Source organism: Trematomus bernacchii, unplaced genomic scaffold (assembly GCF_902827165.1).
Source record: "Trematomus bernacchii unplaced genomic scaffold, fTreBer1.1, whole genome shotgun sequence".
NCBI classification, from domain to species: Eukaryota; Metazoa; Chordata; class Actinopteri; order Perciformes; family Nototheniidae; genus Trematomus; species Trematomus bernacchii.
Window position 1 is genome coordinate 29825168 of NW_022987739.1, and position 13917 is coordinate 29839084.

The following is a 13917-nucleotide window of genomic DNA, read 5'->3' on the forward strand; positions in this document are numbered from 1 at the left end:
TTAATTTGTTTTTGTCTCATAATTTGAGTAACAGGGTTGCGTTTGTATGAGTGCCACACTCCTTCAAGAGTGACAAGATTGGAAATATATTACAAATAAAAGAGAGGACTTAGTTTTGGTCTACCCATGGTAGTAGCACATGGCTTGCTGATGTCCTTTCCACTGTGTCATGCGACAAACAGTTTTTTCACTTCCTCTGCCAAGCTAAAAAGGTTTCGGTAACAGGGTTGCGCGCATGTTGAGGGACACACCTTCTGTGCAAAATTACTGTTATTTAAAATGTGTTTATGATTTAACAAATTGATTTTACCATTACAAGACACATATATCAATAGAATAATACCAAAAAAGTAAATAAAAACCCTATTTTAAATGTTATAGTTGACATGCAAGTTGGTCACCAAGAAGCTGGGACAAGAGAAAAGGGCAATTTTAGGGGGTGTTAGAGAGCTATTTGATATTTTAAATAATATTTTGAAACCACTTTTTCTACAACTTTATATGCATCTTGTCTCAAGACAAGTATATTTAACACAACAAGTGCATGTCTTAGCTTTTTGGGCATGGATTATTAGATTTTTTTATATGGGGGACATGAAATGTCCTCCAATTCTGGAATGACCCAAAAATAAAATGTTACCATTAGTTCTTAATGAAATTGATACGGTTTGACTTTGTATTAGTAAGCCTACTACTAACAATACATTGAAGTACTTTTACTGTGTATTTTTTGAGAAATACTCCCCTCCTGAGAACAAAATCAAGCCACTTCTTCTAAGTTTTTTGGGTGATTTAATGGGTGATGTAACATTAATGACAGACATAATATGAGGTCCTTGGCACTCTAGAGGGGTCATTTTGTGATCATGGGGCATCACCCTTACAGCATCAGGACAATATCATATGGAGTCAGATACTGGAAGTGGGCTGGAGGCGTTAACTGGGACTGATGGAAGGATGAGGCTGATGAGACTGAAGAATCTGCGAGGACCGAACTAGCGGCAGAGGAATAATTATATATTAAAAGACAGCAGCATCATAAGAGGGCAACCATGTGACAGAGTGTGTTACTTTGCTGAAGGATATTTGTGACCAGCTATCCATTCCAGGCCAGACTCTAAAGACTTTTCAAGGTGTGAAAATGCTGCTGCCGGAGTACTGACTGGAAGTATTGCTGATATCATGTCTACCATCCTCTTAAAATACTCTGTCCAACAATATCAGTCTCAGGAAGAAATGTTTTTTAACGCTTATTAAAAGAAAAACATGCATTCTTGTACTCAGGAGGGGACATTGACAGAGGATTACTGGAAAAGTACACAATAAGTACTTAATAGTACTTGTGGGGGTAGTTTCAGTAGTACTGAGTCCAACAGGATCAATCTCACGAAGAACTAATGGCAACAAAAAAGAATTCCCTCATCAAACTTAGCAGAAGTGGCTTGATTTTGTTCACAGGAGGGGACTTTGACAGAGTATTTCTCAAAAAATACAGAGTAAAAGTACTTCAATGTATTGTTAGTAGTAGGCTTACTAATACAAAGTCAAACCGTATCAATTTCATTAAGAACTAATGGTAACATTTTATTTTTATCATTCATCAAAGATAGCAAAAAACATGCATTATGTACTATGGAGGGGACTCTGACAGAGGATTACTCACAAAGTACACAGTAAAGTACTTCATTTTATTTCTGGTTGCAGTCAACTAGTACCAAGTCCAACAGTGTCAGTTTTATTAAGAACTTGTGGTAAAAAATATTTGTATCACTCATTGAATATAGCAGGAATAAAAATGAAAAGCAGCTGATTGACCGAGTGCAGAATCGCTGTATACAGGGGCGGACTGGGACTACAAATCAGCCCGGGACTCTCGACCGGCCCACTTCGGTACCGCCGGCCCACCTCGGTACCGCAAGTAAGCGGCCCACCTCGGTGGTGCCGCAAGTAAATACCGCGAGGAAATTGTCGACGGGGGGGAAGGGGGGGTGAGCAGTGACTTATCCGACCGGCCCACTTCAGTACCGGCCCATCGGGATTCGTCCCGAACGTCCCCTGGCTGTATATATAGTTTAAATCTCCTTAGTTACAATGTTGTCCATTTTAGACAAAGGCTTATTATATTTACAGCCCCTAATAACATTTATTTTCTGGGCTCAATATGTGTCTTGGCTGTTTTCGTTGTGATCGCTAAATTCACCTTGTTTATAATATTATCACTATAACACCTGTCATCAGACTGGCAAGAGCTGTTCCATGCTCTGCTCAACCTCCCGTCTTCCCAATGGACTCAGTAGCGCCCCCTGCTGCCGTGTAGCATGTGTGAGTGAGCATGTGTGATTGTGTATGAGCCAGCCACGGCGGAATATTACTGCCAAAAGTCACGTGACTCACTCACGTGACTTTTGGCAGTAATATTCCGCCGTGAGAAGAAAAAGTTTTGTACTTGTAAAAAAAAGTTTTGTAGTTGTAAAAAAAAGTTTTGTAGTTGTAAAACAAAGTGTTGTAGTTGTAAAACAAATTTGTGCACTTGTAAAAAAAAGTTGTGTACTTGTAAAACCTAAGCTGAATTTGTCTCCGAAACATGATTTATTAGAATAATGTTATGTGTTTGTTTGATAGATACGTTTTTTCTTTGCAAAACTAAATTCATTAGTTTGTAGATGGTGTTTTGTATTTGCAAACCACATTGTGTTTGTTAGTGAATCATAAGGCATTTGTAAAACCTGTTCAGTTTGTTTGTGGAGTTATGGCAGGAAATTAGCTCCATAAACTTCTGTAGTCCTATTCAGCCACTTGTTAACAACCATCGTTTTTCAGACACGTCAACTCTTCAGAAATCACCAGTGGGGTCACTGCTGATGGATTTAATGTCGTAGAACAAAACGTGATCCGTCTCTTCAATGTGTGTCAACCACAGACCTTATTTCAGCTATTTTTCAAAATTCTATGGAGAAATTGCATTGCTTTTTGTCAAGGGAACCGGAAGTGGTAAAATGCTAACTTACTTCCGGGTTTTAGGACGCGTCACTCTGGCACTCTATACTGCAGGTATACAGTCTCATAAACACAAAAAACATAAAATATTTTGAATTATCAAAAATGTAATTCATTAATATAGACATGCCTCAATTCAGGTCACAAGTCTTTAACAAGTCCAACTCGAGTCCATGTCACAATGTTTTGTATGCACATTTCTAAACCAAATCAACCTCACAGACATAATTTACATAAAAAACGTAATAGTTATTTATATAAAACGAAGGCACACTTATTTGAACCCAAAACATGATGTCTTTCCTAAACATAACCACATACTTTTGGTACCTCAATCTAACGTAGCTAAAATGTATACATCTGTAAAACGTTCATAGTGTTGGCTGTGTGAGGGTGAAGTGTGACCCTGTTGAAGCCTTACTGTACGTTGGAAACAGCTGATGACGGCTATTTAATGGCCTGATAACATTCACAATGGTTGCCAGACAGTTAAGCAAAGCGACTTACAATAAGTGCATTCGACCAACAAGATACAAACTTGAAGAAAACAGAATCATATAAGTACATCAGGTTTCATAGAGCTAAAACATTTCAAGTGTTACTCAACTGGCTTTAGATAAGCCAGTCCTTTATTAGTATATAAGTGCTTTGTTAGCAATTCTTTGTTAGTGCTTCTATCGCTCGAAGCGGAGTCAAAAGAGATGAGTTTTCAGTCTGCGCCGGAAGATGTATTGACTTCCAGAGGTGGGAGAAGTACGCAGATCTTGTACTTGAGTAAAAGTAGAAGTCCTGCATTCAAAATGTTCTTCAAGCAAAAGTACAAAGGTGTTAGCATCAAAATATAGTTAAAGTACCAAAAGTAAAAGTACTCATTCTGCAGATTTGTCCATTTCAGAATAATATATATGATATGTTTTGATTATAATTATTCATTAACCGAGCAAGACCACACCCCTAAAGACACTGCAGTCTGTACTGCAAGTATCTTGCTCAAGGATTAATCTGCATGTTGACAACATGGGCTGGGATCGAACTCACGACCTTCTGGTTGAAAGAAGACCGCACTCCCTCGTAGCTACAGTCGCCCATCTGCCTTACATTGGAAACAGCTGATGACGGCTTCTTAATGGCCTGATTACATTCGCAATGGTTGCCAGACAGTTAAGCAGATAGTATTGACTTTCAGAGGTGGGAGAAGTACTTAAATCTTGTACTTGAGTAAAAGTAGAAGTACCAGAGTGTAGGTATACTCTGTTACAGTACAATTCCTGCATTCAAATGTTCCTCAAGTAAAAGTAGAAAAGTATTCTCATCAAAATATAGTTAAAGTAGCGACAGTAAAAGTAGTCATTGTGCAGATTGGTCCATTTCAGAATAATATATATGATATGTTTTATAATGATTGATCATGAAAGTGTTCTCAAAGCTGGTAAAGGTGCAGCTAGTTTGAATGACTTTGTATACTGCAGGGTAGCTTGTGGATTTACTCCAGGTGGAACTAAAGTCTGATTTAACACTTGATTATATTTCACATCATTCATCCAAATCTGCACAGTAAGTACAAATATGTGTCGTGGAGTAGAAGTACAAAGTAGCATACAATGGAAATACTTAAGTAGAGTAAAAGTATCTCAAAGTACTTGAGTAAATGTACTTAGTTACTTCCCACCTCGGTTGAGTTCCTGCGAAGAGAAGCTAACCCCTGTTAGCTACATGTTTAGCATAAGCAAATTAAGTTGATCTCTTTAATCCCAAAAACAATTTATTTCAAAGATAATTTCACAGTTTTGGCTTTGTACTCAAGTGACACCATCAAATTCACAGTCAACACTTGCCTACATTACCCACAAAGCAACTCAGCCGCAGAGTTAAATCAGTAATTTTAATGTTTATTTGTTGGTAGTGGCTAATGTAGCCTGGAGCCTTTAGCAGCTCCACATTTTCAGTGTTGTTCTTTTCTCTCCATGTTTTCAGGTTGCAATAAGGTTGATTTAGGATTGGTGAGTGTTATTTCTGAATATACCTTTTGAATAAACACATTGTATTAAAGCTTGTGTTCATGCATTTGTATTTTACCATATTTTGTTTTCATTTCTTATTATTGTTTTCTGTTTTTCACCAGGATCTCTGCAACGATCTATTGCTAATTGGAATGTAATGCTGCCCTTGGATTGGCTCTCACACCCTGGACATTTTTGAGGTTTAAGATTGTGAGACACTTTGTGTTTTCTAGAATATATGTCTGGCTTTTGTCTGGTGGTTGACTAATCAGAACAGAGTGGCCGAGCTGACCAATCGGAGCACACTAGGCTCACAGGGAGGGGGGGGCAAGAGCTCCAACGAGTCGTTTAGTGGAGAGAGTGAATACTGCTGAATACACATACTTTACAGAGATGCTGTATGCGAAACCAATGTGAGTTTGGAAAATTGCACAGTATAAATCTATTTTAGTATACCTCAACAATGTAATTATGATCAGTGGAAATGGCCATGACATGGGCCCTTTAAATAAATATGGCCATTCTATTCTGTCAAAGGCTTTCTCTGCATCCAGTGATATTGCCATTGCTGGGAGATGGAGGGAGTTAGCGCTAAATATCACCTGGAGCAGCCTTCTCATGTTATTAGCTGACTGGCGTCCAGCTGCAAATCCTACCTGGTCTAGATTCACTAGGGATGGAATAACTTCCTCCAAACGAAGGGCTAGGATTTTCATGGAAGCCTGCCTGCAGTCGCCAGTCTCAGGACACCTCCACTCTGAGGACACCTCCACTCTTAGGACAGGAAGTGCATGCACGCTAAGAATTACAAAATAAAATTGCCACTATCAGTACAGCGGCACTTTCCGAACAGGAAATGCACGCAAATACGAAATAAAATCGTACTGACACTTATTATATACATATGTATATGTATATGTATATGTATATGTATGTATATATATATATATATATATATATATAGCGCACCACTTTCCGAACAGGAAATGCACGCTAATACCAAATAAAATCGCACTGACACTTATTATATCTATATATAGATATATATATTTATATATATATAAATAACGACATCTTGTATTTTAGTTACACCCGCTAGACAACAGTGGAGGGTTCGAGAAACAACCGTGTTTGCCGGGTGCACCGCGGCGGAGGTGAGCTCTGTGTGCTAACAGCTAACGGCTGATGTTTTGATTTTCTGTTTCAACGTCAGTGACGGCAGGCGGAGAGCCTCACCGCTGATTGGCTACCGCGTGAACGCGCCATGCGAATTTGACGCTCGAGTTGAAAAAAGTTGAACTGGAGCGGCCCCCTTCAATCGCCTCAATCACACTGCGTCATGCGCATCAACCGCGTCATGCGCGCCGCCGAGGCGAATTTGCATCTGTCCGCTAACAGCTAACGACGACAGCTAACGGCTAGCAGCTACCGACGACTAACAGCTAACGGCTAACGACGACAGCTAACGGCTAGCAGCTAACGACGACTGACAGCTAACGGCTAGCAGCTAACGGCTGACTTCTTCCATCTGTTAATATCCAACTGTTAACCCTTTTTTTTTTTTTTTTTTTTTGGGTGCCAGAGAGGAGGGTCGGCCAGACGGTCGACCTCGTGTGGATCCTCTCACTATTTCACCTACCTGTTTTTGATCGTGGACAGGACGACCCTTTTGAGCTTTTTCCGGTGCCTGAGAGGAGGTTCGACCTCGTGTGGACACTCTCGCTTTTTCACCACCTCGACGGCAGTTTCGGACGTCGCCCACGTTTTCATTGGCGCCTGGGTGGCGTACTTCTGGACCCCGTCTCGCCTCGACAGTTTCGGACGTCGCCCATGCTTTCACCGGCACGTGGGTGGTCGCTTCGGGACCCTGTCTGGCCTCTTCCCTCGCCTCGGCAACAGCTTCAGACGTCGCCCACGCTTTCATCGACGCCTGGGTGGCGCACTTCTGGACCCTGCCTGGCCTCTCCTCTAACCGCGGCTCACGGTTCGCCTCGACGGCGGCTTCGGACGTCGCCCACGCTTTCATCGGCGCCTGGGTGGCGCACATCTGGACCCCGTCTGGCCTCTCCCCTGTCCACGGCTCCTTCCTCCCGGGGACTTCGTGCCCGCCGCCGTTGTGCCCTCACCTGCGGCCGGGCAGCGCTCCTTCCTGCTGGGGGCCACCGGGATATTCACGCCCATCCCCACGTCGAAGCACAGCGACCCAGCTTTCTAAGGCTGGCGGATGTTGTCTTCATCCCAGCCCTCGCCTGCGGCCCCACCCTCCTCTGCCCCTGTGGTGCTTCCTCCCGGACGCGAGGATTGTGTCCATGGTTGAATTCTGGTAGGGCTTGTGTAGTGATCACTGATTTACATAATTCACTCATAGAACTACAGGTTGGGGGTATTGTTTCCGCACGGACATATATGTTGTTGACTGTACTTATTGTGTGCCCTCCTTACTTCTTCCTCTTTGCTTCCCGGGCTTCAAGCCGGCAACATGTGGTTTTCTGCTGCTGAATAAAACCAACTTTGCACCTTCGATGCACCGCCTCCGACTCCCTTCTCTCGGCACTACAGCGGCATGTTTAGGAGAATGTGTTTGGTTGGTTGTAAGAGAGACGCGTCATGTGTTAATGTATCATTGGTGCTCGAGTTGACTGCCTGAACTAGCTCGCAGGCTTCGTCCCATTTTTGACACTTATAAACATTTATATCTGGCTCTTGAGGGCTCTGAAGTAAAGTGTACTTCTTTCGTAGAAATACATTAATGATATATTCTCAACTTATATTTTTTTATTTATTCCTGTATTTATTTCCACATTCATTTATTTCTGTTTTTTTCACATTTATTTATTCTTGTATTTCTTCATTCCTGTATTTAATCTGTATTTATTTATTTGTTACTTATGTCATGTTCTGTCCTCCATAAATCGGCTTTTCCATATTGAGTAAATGCATATTTTTATCTTTTTTCATCTATTTCATGCAAAAGCATTTACATCTAAAAATGATAAATGTATTAATGTGGTGAGACCAGTAGGGGAGGTGTTAGAAGGGATTTTGGGAAGTTAATTAATATTGTTGTTCTATTATGTTTCGGAGTTGCACTTTGTAGACGGTTCCTTCCCACCACTTACCTTCCAATCGATTATTCTGAGTTTGACCCGTTCTGCCTTTTTCTCTTCATCACAACAGTTGCTTTCAGTGTTCAGGCTTCGATTGGTCAGGGCTGCTTGTAGACGGAAGTCGTTTTTTTTTTTGTGTTTCTTTACAGATGTCTTCGCTGTCGGATTAATTCATACATTGATGTCAAACTCCTACAGTCAACAGGTAATTGACATGTTTTACTTTCACGTCAGTTCAGTGTAATGTCATGCGTCTACTTGACCGATAATGAGGTTGTTTTAGCTCTATCGGCTGGTTAGCATAGCAGGCTAATTTCAGCTAGCTTGGCTACAGCTGGTCTACTGTATAAAAGCGGGTTGACAAATGTTAGCTAGTATTAGTTATTTGATGTTGTTGGCACTTGCTGCTAAATGCAATTGGAAATGTTGTGTTAATACTGACTTGGGTGGCATTCCCATGTTTAAAGTGGTGTTTTAATAAAGCTCTTATTGGGCAATTGCAGTATGTTTTTCAGTTATTTCATTTGAATGAGTTTGTTTCTTTTATCATTCATTATCAAACTGGATTGAGTGGTCTTAATCTTAAATTAAGAGTCTTTTCATGATTGGAACCACCTTAAACTCGCAAAGAATACGTGTCTGCCTTGTGTATGAATTGTTTTGTGTTAGTTAACCACTGCACTAACGAATTTGGAAACCGTGAAGTCATTATGATTGTTGGATTATGAATAACATTCTGGACAGTCTGATTTTTTAGCAAAATAAAAAAAACACGATGACCATCAAACTAAAGTGCAATTCAATTAAATTCGACCCACAGGTTATAGCTATTTTATAAACCAGTAGCTAAAGTTATGACTGTTTTTGAATGACTTAAGGGGCTGTAAGGTGTCTGCAAACACAGCTAATCCAAGTGAAAGTGAATATTATCTTTGTGAATGAGACGGTGTGATAAGGGCTTGGACCTTCAGCCTGTCATGTGACCAGGAACAGTACAGGAGTCATTCTACAGGCCTGTTATGGTCACATGATGAGGGGGAGAATGTGATGCTTCCACTTCTGCTTCCCCCCCCCCCGTTAAAATGATCTAAAATGGCATGCATCGCAAACTCAAAGTCTGTAGCTTTCTACAAAGGGTGAGTCTAAATGAGAATTGAATGGGTTTTTTTTTTTTTTACAAAGGTTAGTATAGCTAAATAAACAAGGAATCTGACTGTGGCTGTAGGGTGGGATTATCAGCTGACTGTAACTAATCAATCAGCTGTTCATATCCTAAATTCATGGGTCAAGCAGAGGTTAGATAGATAGATAGATAGATAGATAGATAGATAGATAGGAGACAATTTCAATTCGAAATTCATAGGGTCCGTACAACCAGAAGAACTTTTTGTATCTCAGTCTGTGGAGTGAGACTATGGAACAGTGTGAATGTGGAGCTCAAGCGATGTCCAGACATTAACCAGTTCAAGAGGAAATACAGAGAAATTATTTTCTCGAGGTACAGGGTAGGGGAAGGTGTTTGACTATGTGTATGTGTATATGTGTGAGTATGTACGTGTGTATGTATATGCATATATATATGTATGTGTCAATCAACAGGTAAAGCAGATTAATAATAATAATAACAATAATTAATAATAATGATAATTATTGAAGATTATAGATTATAAATAAATCATTTAGGGACAAGGGGGTGAGATTAAATAAATTATACTTCTTCTCACTCCTTTTCGAACACTAGATGTGGGACTGTTTATGTTGCTAATGCTGTTGTTGTTGTTGTTGTAAATGTCGTTTTTTGTTTTGATTTCTCTTACATGAATATGCACTGCAAAAAAATTAATAATTGTAATTATTTATTTTACTTGTTCGAAATAAAATGTATCAATCAATCAATACTTTATTGATTCCAAGTTAGGTACATTATTTTGTTGCAGCAGCAGTGTGTTCAGGCATTCAAATATATACATTGGAATAAAGTATCTATACTATATTTCACACATCTTCTAATATTATTATAACTGATGCATTAATGGTAAACAGTAACACTCTGTTGGAAGTGATGTTATATTACAGCTAGTATGGGCACGATCACATGAGTGAGCTTATAAATCTTACATACCGGCTGTTCTGTTTCATTACTGCTGCTGCGCTGTTTAGTGATTGAGTTTACCACAGTTGCATTTTCCTTTTAGCTCATTCTCATGTTTGCCACCTTGTTTTATTTCCTGTCAAATTCCACTTTTATGTTTTCATATTGACAATGTTGTGATGTAGGTAAATGTACATTAGGTTTAGTCTGGCTTACATTTAACATCCTATATACTATATGGGTTTCCTACATTTATCTGAACGGTGGTCTCACTCTTAGGGCTGCACGATTTGGGGAAATAATCTAATTGCAATTTTTCTGACAGATATTGCGATTCGATTTGCGATATTTGTTTGTAAGCGACCCAACGGAAGTTTATTGTAAAATGCAGCCATATCTCCGCCTAGGAAGGTCGTATTAACGTGCTCCCGTCTCTAGCACCCCGCAGCCCGAGCTACGAGTGAAAGAACTAAACTTACATGAAACGTCCGTTGGGTTGCTTTAAAGTCAAGCTTCAGTTTAACATTCACCCTGTCATAGATGTAGAACATGTGATGGAGCATTACTAACCTGACTCAGGTGCTTTGTTTCACCAAACCATCTAGGAAAGCTCCACTGGAAGCCATTTGGAAAGGGCAGGTACTTTCAAAAATACTTGGCAGGTGATTGGATCAATCTGTCTATCACCTTCTATCATGGGCCACTTCTGATTGGTTAACAATGCTTGGTACATGTGGAGCACAGCACTTCTGATTGGTGTGGATGACTGACACACAAGAAGGGAAAAAAATAAAGTTTTAAAAAAGTTTGCTTTTAAATCGCGATTTCGATTTAAAATCGATTAATTGTTCAGCCCTACTCACTCTATAACTGCCTTTTAACCAATTACACAACCTGTCATTTTAAAAGGTAAATTGTCAACACCACACATTGATTAATGATTTGCTAGAAACAAACATCATGAAGCTGCAATCTGGTTTAGTTATAGTAAAGATTATTGAGAGAAGGGACGGTTCACATTTAAGAATACCTGTGGTAAAAATAAGAATAAAACACAAATGAGCCGATATGTAATTTCTGGCTTTCTTACATGTACTTGCATCATAGCAAAAATAAAACAGTGCATGCAGCAGAGTTCCCGGTCAAAATGTCCGTTAAAGTTTAAATCTTCTATATATCTGAGACCTGTAATATATTGATGAAAAACAGTATAACCTTTAATATGTTTTCTGTGTTGCCTCTGCAGCCGGAGCAGCAGTGAGATGGCTGCTGATGATAAGTCCTCGTCTTCCTCCACTACGGATTGGAGCGTGGATCCGCCCATCATCTCGCCAACAAGCCCCTCCCACCTCACACACTTCAAACCACTGACTCCAGAGCAGGACGACCCTCCCCTCCGCTCGGCGTACAGCTCGTTTGTCAACCTGTTTCGCTTCAACAGCAAAGGTCAGGGAGACACGCTCTCAAGCGTCTTATCAAAGTTATGGATAGAGCCATATTTTGTTTTGCTAAATGGTGTTTTTCTGATGTGTTGACAATGCATTATATTGGTTAGGTGTCTTCAATTTCTGACATTGTGACAAAATTAACACAACAACATCAACAACCCCACAATATGGGCCTTAGTGCTGTCACAAAATATATATTGTTAGTCTAAAGAACTGGAACTTGTCACAGTAATTACTCTTAGGAACTGCAGTCGCTATAATTCATGGAATGTAAAGACTTAGCTTTGGGCTACATCTACGACCCATTTCTTTTTGCCTATACCCATTTACATCTTGAGAAATGGGCACGATTAAAACTGTGCCTCCTTAGCAATTTCCTTTTTGTAATGTAATGATGAATGTTCATGTTCATTCAACAGATTAGCTTATTACATAATAACATTATTATTATGTTAACTGATGCGTGGAGCTAAGTTTGTACCATGACTTTTGACATAATGGATTCATCTGGTGCTGGTTGTAATATTCCCCCACTTCAATCCAGGGATCCAATATTTAAAAAAAAACACATTCAAATACCAATTAGTTTTTTACGCATATTTATAGGAATTAAAAGTTTTGTACAATTTTTTTTGTTGGCCTTTTCTTTTACAAACTGGCAGAGGTGTGGACTCGAGTCACATGACTTGGACTCGAGTCAGACTCGAGTCACCAATTTGATGACTTTGGACTCGACTTGACAAAATCACAAAACACTTGCGACTCGACTTGGACTTGAACACCAATGACTCGGGACTTGACTTGGACTTGAGCCCTCTGACTTGAGGTGACTTGATACTTTAATTCAGAGGTCTCCAACACGCCGATCGCGAGATGCCGCTCGAAGAGCAGACTCCCGTCGGGGAGAGCAGAATCTCCAGCCGCTCCTACTCTTGCTGAGAATCCATGCAGGCAGGGGCGGGACTTTATTTTGCTGAGCCACCATGCGGCCAATCATATGTGAGGACACACTAGGATCATACCATTATGTGAAAGAAGGGTGGGGGGCAGACGCTCCAAAGACAGCAAGTGTAGTGGTACAGGCCAGCTACAGAGCCACGGGGAGACGGGGAGACGGATTTAAATGCAAGCGCGTCGGAAGAAGTCAAGAAATTTGCGAAAACCCAAAAAAGAAGCAGCATCTGGCTGCATGTCAATGATATTGGAGAAAGCAAAGCTGAGTGCAGGATTTGTAAAATGAAAATAACCTTCAGAGCAGGGTTTTGTTTTGGTAACCACTCAGGATTTATTGTCAGAGGTGGGAGAAGTTCAGATCTTGTACTTGAGTAAAAGTACCAGAGTGTAGGAATACTCCGTTACAATAAAAAGATCCTGCATTCAAAATGTTACTCAAGTAAAAGTACAAAAGTATTAGCATCAAAATATACTTAAAGTACCACCTGCAGAGGGATCTAGATTCAGGTGTTCTTTTCCCCATAGAGACGCCTCGCTGCACATTATCCCTTGCATAAAGATAGGTTGTGGGTCCCTTATAACATGTTGTACACGGTGGAAATAAACATTCTGGTCACCTTAACATCAGGGATCTTATCAATTAAACTCCTTCTGAATCAAACCGTCACGGTAGCCTAACCTTACTGATCCCTCTTAAAATAGAAAAAAAAACACGTTACTTTACCAGCAGAGAGAAAATGGATTATTAAATTATTAATGTGACTAATAAAGAGCAGTTTGATTATTAAGTATTATTCTGTTGATCGATGTCATTACATTTGTTGAAAAGCACATAATGACTTGTTTAAGACTCGTTTTGTCAAAGTAAAGGACTTGGACTTGACTTGAACTTTCCCATCCTGACTTGAGACTTGACTTGGACTTGAGCGCAAAGACTTGAGACTTGACTCGGACTTGAGCGCAAAGACTTGAGACTTGACTCGGACTTGCAAAACAATGACTTGGTCCCACCTCTGCAAACTGGCACAGTCTGGACATTTAGGGGATGTACGAGTGCTTTTTTTGTCATGTTTGACTTCATTTGGTAAGTCAGTACAGAGAGGTCATTTGTCATATGACCTCTCATACTCTTATTTATCTAAAACATTACCGTTTAAAATGTTTTTAAATAAGTAATTCCTGATGTGTGAAAGCTGCTGGGAAAGGGACCTTAGACCATTTCCTTATTCTTATGTTACTAAGTCAAAGGGCATGCTGTATATGAATCTTGTTATCAAACAGAACAAGTATTTCCTGTTTTACAAACTTCAAGTCCTTTT

At 40.0% G+C, this 13917-nt stretch overlaps 1 protein-coding gene across 5 annotated transcripts in view; it reads left to right on the forward strand.

Annotated features, from left to right (window-relative positions):
- Nucleotides 1-8219: 8219 nt before the first annotated feature.
- Nucleotides 8220-13917, forward strand: part of pikfyve (phosphoinositide kinase, FYVE finger containing) — a 56414-nt gene continuing 50716 nt past the window's right edge. For 3 of the 5 annotated variants that reach the window (XM_034146473.1, XM_034146474.1, XM_034146476.1), the window contains exons 1-2: nucleotides 9221-9240; nucleotides 11443-11642. In XM_034146473.1, coding sequence (XP_034002364.1) covers nucleotides 11459-11642 — 184 coding nt within the window. In that variant the 5' untranslated portion in view covers nucleotides 9221-9240; nucleotides 11443-11458. Of the gene's footprint in view, nucleotides 8310-9220; nucleotides 9241-11442; nucleotides 11643-13917 lie in introns of those variants that run through there. The other 2 variants (XM_034146477.1, XM_034146475.1) reach the window with 2 other exon arrangements.